Source organism: Camellia sinensis, chromosome 4 (genome assembly GCF_055761805.1).
Source record: "Camellia sinensis isolate YWXY chromosome 4, ASM5576180v1, whole genome shotgun sequence".
NCBI classification, from domain to species: domain Eukaryota; kingdom Viridiplantae; phylum Streptophyta; class Magnoliopsida; order Ericales; family Theaceae; genus Camellia; species Camellia sinensis.
This window is the reverse complement of record NC_138964.1, coordinates 216,196,007-216,205,193: the sequence shown is the minus strand read 5'-3', so window position 1 is coordinate 216,205,193 and position 9,187 is coordinate 216,196,007. Positions and strand designations below refer to the sequence as shown.

At 35.4% G+C, this 9,187-nt stretch overlaps 1 protein-coding gene across 1 annotated transcript; it reads left to right on the top strand.

Annotated features, from left to right (window-relative positions):
• Positions 1–3,062: 3,062 nt before the first annotated feature.
• Positions 3,063–8,955, top strand: LOC145789924 (myosin-1-like). Its single transcript, XM_082867561.1, has 4 exons — positions 3,063–6,083; positions 6,278–6,433; positions 7,208–7,315; positions 8,677–8,955. The coding sequence occupies exons 1-4, from the start codon at positions 6,051–6,053 to the stop codon at positions 8,884–8,886; spliced, it is 507 nt and encodes a 168-aa protein (XP_082723687.1). The 5' UTR covers positions 3,063–6,050; the 3' UTR covers positions 8,887–8,955.
• Positions 8,956–9,187: the final 232 nt, after the last annotated feature.

Below are 9,187 nucleotides of genomic sequence, written 5' to 3'. Positions count from 1 at the left end.
ATCTCAAGCCACCCCGCCCAAAACCAAAAATCCCTAATCTCTTCTTACCCCACTCTCTGTCTCTTTTCACCAATTTTTCATCTTCCTCTCTCTCTTCTCTTTCTCTCTTTCACTCATCACTCTTCTTTGTCTGCCTGTCTGTCTGTCTATCTGTCTTTCTTTCTCTCTATGTGTCTCTCACTCATCTATCTCTTCTCTCATCTCTTTTCTCTCTCTGTCTCTCTCGTTCATCTCTCTTCTCTCTATCTCTTTTGTTCATTTCTCTTTTCTCTCTGTCTCTCACTCTCTATCTTTTTCTCTCTTTGTCTCTCTCTTCCCTTTCTCTTTCTAACTCATCACTATTCTCTGTCTGTCTGTCTGTCTCTGTCTCTCTCTCTTTCTCTCTTTGTCTCTCACTCATCTCTCTTCTCTCTATCTCTCTCATCTGTCTTCCCTCTCTGCCTCTCTCACTCATCTCTCATCTCTCTATCTCTCTCATCTCTTTTCTCTCTATCTCTCTCGCTCATTTTTTTTCTCTCTCTATGTCTTTCTCTCGTTCATCTCTTTTTGTTCTCTTTCTTTCTCTTTTTGTCTATCTCTCGCTCATCTCTTGTTTCTCTCTATTTTTCTGTCTATCTCTCTCTATCTCTCTGTTTCTCACTCTCTTTCACTCATCACTCTTCTCCTTTTCTTTTTCTCTCTATCTGCCTGTCTATTTGTCTCCCACTCATTGTGTTCGCCTTGCTTACTCCCCTCTCCCTTCTTTTCTATTTACCAAGCTATATTTCAATTTATCGAGACACTACAAGAAAATGCACTTTTGGTGACCACTTTGTCTTTCTATCGCTCATCACTTGTCTCTGTCTCTATTTCTCTTCTCTATCTGTCTCTCACTCATTTCTCTCTCACCACCCATCTCCTCTACCACCTTCACCACTACTGCAAATGACATTCCATTACCACAACTACTACCGCTGTTGCCACTCCGCCTCTACGACTATCATTACTACCACCATCACCACCACTTCACTACCACCATTACCATTACCTCTCATCCACCACTGTTACTCTATCTCCTCTACCACTACCACAACTTCACCACTAATCTCATTCGCTATCACCACCACCACCACTATCATCTCTTATCCACCATCTTCACCAGTAATTTCATTCGTTCATCTCTCTTATTTCTCTGTCACTTTTTCTGTGTCCCACTCTCTATCTCTATTTCTGTCTCTCTTTCACTCATCACTCTTCTCTGTCTGTCTGTCTGTCTGTCTTTGTCTCTGTCTCTCTCTCTTTCTCTCTTTGTCTTTCGCTCATCTCTTTTCTCTCTATCTCTTTCTATCTCTCTTCTTTCTCTATCTCTTTCGCTCATCTCTCTTCTCTCTCTGTCTCTCTCTTTTTCTATGTCTTTCTCTCGATCATCTCTTTCGCTCCCTTTATCTCTCTCTTTGTCTATCTCTTGCTCATCTCTTATTTCTCTATCATTTTTTGTCTGTCTGTCTCTATCTCTCTTTCTCTATATCTCTTTCTCTCTCTGTCTCTATTACCTCTTCTTCCCACCGCCACTCAATCTTCTCTACCATTACCACAACTTCACCACTAATCTCCTTTGCCATCACCACCACTACCACCACCATCACCTCTTATCCACCATCTTCACTACTATTGCCGCTCCCTCTTCTCTACCACAAAAAATTAGCTCTTGATTTTTAATAACAAAAAAAAATGGGTCACAAAAAAATATTTTTCATTGACCATAAAAAATTAACTTTATTTTCATAAAAAATATTTTTTATTAAAATATTACATCTACTTCTACCAAATAAAAAAAATTATTAAAATAAAAATAAAACAAATTTTCCTCTTTTTTTCATTGACTCATCCGACGGCCCGCCCAAACTTAATTTCCCCTCTTTTTTTTCCCTCCGCCTTTCCCCCAATTTTTTTCATTTCCTTTCAGGTTTGTAGAGCCCTTAATTTCACAACACTGTTTCAAAACAGTGGGCAAACCTTAATCTGAGAGAGAGAAGATAGAGGGTTTGAAGAGAGGCTGGGGTTGAAGGGGAAGGGTTTCAATCGGCGGCAAGACTGGTTCAGCAGCGGCGAGACTAGTTCGACGGCGAGACGGTACACTTCTTTTGACTCTTCTTTTGACTCTCTCATTCCAGTCGGTTCCTCTATCGACTGGGTTGAAATGGTTCCTCTATCTCTATGTTGCCCCCATCGCCATAGCCATAGCAGCTTATTAGTGGTGGTGGTTGTTTTCTGCGAGCATCGGTAATGTCGCAGAAGCGGCAGCAAGAGGACTCCAAGGGTCGTTCGGAGGGCAATGGGTCTGGTGAAAAGCATCGCAAACATCCTTTTTTCAGAAGGTCTCTCTCTCTCTGTGAAACAAATTGGAACATCATTATGTTTTGGATCATGAGACTCTGGGGTTGGGAAATCCAATATTCTCTCGAGATTTACCCGAAATAAGTTCTGCTTGGAGTCCAAATCCACGATCGGTGTTGAGTTCGCTACCAGAACTCTTCAGGTGAAGTCTCCCCCTACTCTCTGATGCTCTTAACTTTTTTTTTTTTTGGGGTCAATCGGGCTTGAATTTGATCTGTCTAATTTGAATGTTTGTTTACAACATCTGACATTTCTGGGTTTTTTAATTTAATTGTTTAGTCTTAGTTTTTTTTTTTTTTTGTGTGGATCCTCTGCACTTTGTCCTGCTGCAACTATCCCACAAGAGATTTTTCAAAAATATGTTTATGAATATTGCACACATATGTATATAACTTTGTGCCTATGTTTATCTCACATTAAATTCTTTTTAACTATTAGTTGTTGCAAACTTGCAGTATGGCTATTTTCATTCATGTAGATTTACATCTTACATACTCCAAGTTTGAAATTTAATGCTGACACCATGCTGGTTGTAAGTTGTAGCACAATAGGTTTTGGTTTATTTGTTTTTAATAATCGGGTTTCCGGTTAAACCCCAACTAATCCTGAGACCCATGCAAAGTGCGCCCCCTCCATGTTGGTCGGCAAATCTCGGGCAGAAAAATAGAGTGGGTTCAGGGGTCAGTGACGAAAAATTGCAAGTGTGAAATTCTAGTACTGAATGTCAAGAACTCAAGTAGAGTCTTTGGATGGTAAGTTCCACTTTAGGCTTAGATTCTTAAAGTGGAATTCTAGTACTGAAAATATTCCACTTTAAGTGTGAAATTCTTAAAAATCATGTGTTTGAAATTTATTTTTCATAGAAATTGTATTATGTTTAATTGTGATTTTAAAAATAATTGTCATGATACAATCAGGAGGGATACATGCCCTTAAATTTTAAAATTTTAGTTTAGTTTTTTAGTTTCAAAAATATTTTCAATTTTGCCTTTTAAAATTTTATATATGTGCTCCCCTTAATTTTTCTTATTCTTCTTCCAACAAACTTGACACACCATTAACTAGAACACCGACACAATTGACTTCATATTTGTTCCACAGATAAATCAAAGAAAGTTTTTCATTTTTTTATCATGTGTTGTTTATTGGCATTTTCATTCTTATTTTTATTCCATTTCTTATTGCTTGAGAGTTGTATAGATTTGAATGCTATGATGTTTTGTATTGATATATATAATATTGGAATAGTTTTGAAATATTCATAATTGGTTTTTTTATTTTTATTTTTTTTATTATTAAAATGTCAAATTGAGCCTTGTGTCCCAAACCTACTGATCCGATAATTTATCTTAGTATTTGCTACTCTCAATCAAAATCGAGTTGTGCATTAGCTAGTATTAGTCGAGTTGTGCATTAGCTGGTGCGGACACCCGCTTATCAAAACATAATAATAATATATTGTCGGTTAATTTTTATTTTTTTATCGTATTTGAAGAAAATACAATGCTTTTAAAAATTTAAAAAAAAATTGCCAAAAGAAATAAAGCATAAAATGAAGTTAAATGTCTTTCCCTTGTGATTATGCATCAAGGACCTCTTTATGTTAGATACTGGATGTCTCAAAATGATGTGATGAGCTGTTGAGGTATATACTTCATGTTTGAAAGCACAAAATGACTGTTGAGACATTTTTGCTTCTGAAAAAAATGACAAGCCACACATACACACACATGTTACTTCACTTTACAAAGCTTATGGTATAATCTCTTTCTCATAGTTTGTACACAGCTACAAATATCAATGTATATAATACCCTTTTCATCACATTCAAATAGTGAAAAAGAAAAGAAAAGGGGAAAAAATCATATATATCATAGTGTATGATAAACAATGTAGCAAAGGCAACAAAATTGCAGAAAGTTTGAAGATGGTCGGTAGTGATATTTCACATAGTGTATGATAAACAATGGAGGTTTCACCCTTGCTGCTATATACCCATCATGTTCCCATAGCAAGGTGTTAGTTGAGCTCACTTGTCTTGATTTACTATTTTTTCATATGTAGTCATGCTTGATATAGGTCGTGTTACTATTTCTCTTAATTGCTGTTTAATGAGACAGCAAAAGCATATCTAATCACTGTTTCAGATACTGGCATACATAATGGGAGGCTTTGCTTTATTTTTATTCATTCCATTATTATGAGGTTGGATGGATGACTAACAATTTCTATGTTGATGCATTTGGCAAGTCACTAACAATTTCATTACAAGATTTATTCTATATGACTAATATATTGGTTAACATAAGTTGGTTTCTGAGCTAGAAGCAAGAGGTTTGATGCATAAATCTTATAAGAAATAAAATAAGGCACATCCAAAAGCAATTACAATTAGTTTCTCATGTTTCACAGGCCTACTAGCATTGTCATTGTGAGCTAAGCATGCTGCATCAGAACAATTTAATTGACGATTTTGAGTAATTAGGACTGACCTTCTATTTTCAGTGACATAAGTGATATGTCGGGGTTTTAGATTGGTGTATTTTGTTGTCAAGAATTGTTCCTAATGAATAGGAGAACATAGGCTCACTATTAAGAATGAGCAACAAAAGCTAATCACACCAGTTGATTCCGAGGCAGCAGAAGGAAAATCCATAATCACTCCAACAAATAACTGAAAATAATCAGTTACTGCAGATACTCGGTTGTTTGAGCATAGCTATATTTGTAACTTGCTGGTTTTTAATTAGCGAAATAGAAGCATATACTTCTAGAACTTGTTTGTGAGCATCAGAGTATTAGCATCCTCCCAATACATAATTCTTTCGGGATTAGCATTCCCGATGCAAATGACTGATGGTGGAAAGATTCTTGCGTTAAACTGTATGTCTGCTTGGTTGTGGGTTCAACATGTGTCTGTCTCTAGGAAGCAGAAGATAAGGTTTGTCTTCCCTTTGTTAACTTTTCAAATTAGTTTCTTCTTCGAGTAACTGATCTGAGGAAATGAAATGTAATTAGTTTATCATCATCACGCTTAAAGCCTTTTGAACATGTAGATTGAATCTGTGTTGTGTGCAGAATAAGCAATACTACTATAGATAGAAGAAAGAAAAGCAAGTATGTAGCAGGTGAAATTATTCAAATATGTGTGACAGACATATTTCAATTTCTTGGCAAGCATGTATGAATATAAAAATCTGAAGAAAGTGGAAACTAGAGTGAGATAGAGATAGAGAAATACCATCGAGACCCAAAGTTGTTATTCACTTAATTTGATGTGTGTGATGTCTATCACAAATTGAATACAATGGTAAACCAGGAATGTCCTTGTTTAGCAAATATCTTAATCCTTTCCATATGTTTTCATCTAATTCCTTAATATTCATAGCACTCTTTGTATCTCATATTAGTAACTTTGCATCCTTGTTCTCATCTTCATCATAGTCATCGTCATCTGTAAATTAATGCACTGCAGAGAATTTTTGTCATTCTGGTACTTTGATTGTTTCCTATCCTGTCTTCAGATTCATGGGCATGAGAAGTTTTTTTTTTTTTTTGTGCGTGTGTGTGTGTGTGTGTGGCTCTTTTGGCTATTTTTTAACTTCCCAAACTTACCCTGAATATGACTGCCATTTGTGCTCCCCTGTTGGGACGAAGCATACTTCACAAGGTTGATGAAGTCTTCTGCTTACAGCTTGGACTCCTTGGTAAGCAACATGCTTATGTTTTCTGTTTTCTCACAGTCCACATAATTCTAGTGGATTTTGTGGTCGACCGATGACTTTAGGCAATTCTAAGGTTTTTCCTATGTTTAGAAGATTTCTGGGTTGTGATTGTTGAATAATTTATTTTATACTTTAGATTCAAAAATTGCAATGATTGTCCTTGATTTTTTTTGCAGGTTGTAGCATCATATTTTCCTTTGACACAATGTATAGAGGGTTTGAAGGTGCTGGTTGAGTTATTATTTGGTGTGACATTTCGTAGTATCCCTCTTGCACCTAGGGAGTCATGGCATACAGATGTGCTTAAAATGTCCCTTTATCACCCCGAAGAGGTACATATAAGACTTCCTTTTAAAAGTTATAGTGCTTTAATCATTTAAGAAACTACTGAGGTATAAATGAAAAGATTATAAGTAAAATGTTTGTGGCTGGTATATAGGAAAGGAGATTTGTTAATTTAGTGAACCAAATTAATTCCTTGAAGATTTGTTGAGATATTTGGAATTAATTTTGTATGAAATGAATTTAGTGCATAAGTTTCTACCTTCAAACTTAATGTTGAGCATGGTATGATGGAGCTTTCTACCACCATGATAGTGGAATGGCTCAGTTTATTTCCCATAGGCCTTCATAGACAATCTAGTTCACATTTCGGCTTGCAAATCCATGTGAAATGTCCAGTTAGAATTAATAGTCGACAAGAATTTTCCAAAAAAGTAAACTGCTGTTAATTGTGGATGATGTTTAAAATCAAGTCATTTGCTTCTTTTTTTTTTTTTTTCTTTTACATAATAAGAAAACTGGGTTCATTATGCTTATGATTATATTGAGGTGAGCTAAATTAGTGTTGCTTCTCTTTTTTCTTATGATATTTATAACATAGTAGAAATTCATAGAGTGTAATTGCCACAATTAAAGAAATACATAATTAATTGTAATCAAAAGACAAACGGCTAATCAATAAACTAATTATTTTATTCATAATTTTTTTTTTTAATAAAAAGAGACTTTGTAAACAAACAAGTGGGTTTCTGGAGAAGAATCGTGATTTATTACACTTGGATACCATTCAACTATTATCTTCTTGCAAATGCCACCTTCCTCAGGTATTTGCATTGTCTTTGCTTGCTCAATCTGAGAAGCCTGTTGTTGGTGCACTATATAAATCAGGTGGAGCAGACTCCCCAAAGTTAAGTGTTGTAGCAAAATTTAAGGTACATTCACTTTCTAGAGTTTTGTTTGTCCCAAAGACTGATCATGGAATTTCACATTGTCGCCATTTATGCTAATTAGAATAGCATGAATGTCTGAGAGGCATTATGTGACATTTAGGGCACTTAAATTTTATTTCTTCTTTTATTTTTTTGCTTTCTGTGCGTATGTCTTTTGATTTGCAATTGAAGTAGCAAAACAAAGAAAAGGGTGTCTGGGCCATTTACATGGATAGTAATTTTCTTTAACAACCCATTCTATCAAATTAAAGAGGCACAACATGACTTATTTGAGGACATAAAATTTTTAAATACAAGATAGCGAATCAGAAATGTCACCAAGTAATGAGAGTATTAGTAGCATGGACACTTCTAGGGAGGACTTGTTTCCATTTTGACAACAGTTTTTAGAGTCTCTAATAAGACCTATGTGGTGAATCTCTTAGCATGGCAAAGGTTTGACTTTCTTGGGAATGCAACCCACCACCCCAAATATATTTTGAAACATTTCTAAGAGGTGTACATTATATATGGCATTTGTGGGATTTCGTCTTTCATATTTTGCATCAAATTTTTCTTACATTATATGCATCAAAAGTATATGAATAGTAATATGATTTGGTGTCCTTATCGTGTGCATGTCCTAGTTTCTTAGGAATTGTTGTGTTAGCATATTTGTGATGTTGTGTTTGTCCCATGTGTGCGCTACATTGATGAGAGAAAAACAGATAGTATTCCTAAGCTGTACTATAGTGGGTACCAATCCTGCATGGCTAAGACTTTTGGTTTCAACTCTTGTTAAGAATGCTTCAAGAATCGAAAGTGGTGTTAACTCAAAGGCATCATAAACCATAAAAGGAAGTTTTTGGACAAAAGCTTAAGCAGTGGCAAGGATGGATTTGAACTTCTTAGGTGAACTTCAATCATATTGAAAGCGATATTTTACTGAAGTTTAAAATAGTGGTGACTGATGAACCACTTATGGGGTGTATTGTTAATTAAGATCATGTACAAATTGATTACAGAGGTTTGGCCCATGTTTCTATGACTAGTCTTATTTATGATCCAGATGTAGATTCCAAAATGTAGGAATATTTCTTTATAGAATGTGAAATATGAATATTTTTCTATGTACATAAGAGTTGGAGGTTACATATGTTGTAGCCTTGAAATAAATAATCATCAAATTTGTGTCTTAAATTTGGGGTCTCTTGGTTTTTCATATGCACATGGGTTTGTGTCTGATACAAATGATGGATTAGAAAATTGTAGAAAATTTAGGGCCAATTGTTCGAATATCAAGATCTGGCTTTCAAGATGAGTTAGCTTCTTTAATTTGATTCATGTTGTTTGCTGATATTTAGGGCCAATTGTTCCAATTAATGCAACGTTTAGAGAGTACAACACCACATTCCATTCGTTGTATCAAACCCAACAACGTTCAATCTCCTGGAATGTATGAACAAGAACTTGTGCTGCAGCAACTAAGATGCTGCGGGGTCCTAGAAGTTGTTCGAATATCAAGATCTGGCTTTCCTACCAGGATGACTCATCAAAAGTTTGCCAGAAGGTAAAGAAATATGGTGTCATTTTATTTAATTTTTTTAGTTCTATTGACATGCTAAAAATTGTGTAATAAATTCTCAAGCATTTGATTTTTCTTGTCTCAATGATCCTTTTATTTTTATTTTTATAATGCCATCTTTTCATGAATCCTGCATTAGGTATGTGTAACAAGCCCGCGGGGGACCTCGCTACAGCTCGGACTCGACTTTTCGTTAGTCACGGTTCTAAGTCTGAACCAAAGAGTCCAAATCCGGCAAATCGTTTTGAGAAAACAGATTTTTGAAAGAAGTGCCAAACATGGACTGCTTT

What these genes read in the sequence shown, in the direction of transcription:
- LOC145789924 (XM_082867561.1), top strand. Translation starts at nt 6,051, where the DNA reads ATGAAGTCTTCTGCTTACAGCTTGGACTCCTTG. An exon ending in CTTACAGCTTGGACTCCTTG is followed by an intron (nt 6,084 to 6,277) that starts GTAAGCAACATG and finishes TTTTTTTTGCAG; the next exon opens with GTTGTAGCATCATATTTTCC. An exon ending in CCCTTTATCACCCCGAAGAG is followed by an intron (nt 6,434 to 7,207) that starts GTACATATAAGA and finishes CACCTTCCTCAG; the next exon opens with GTATTTGCATTGTCTTTGCT.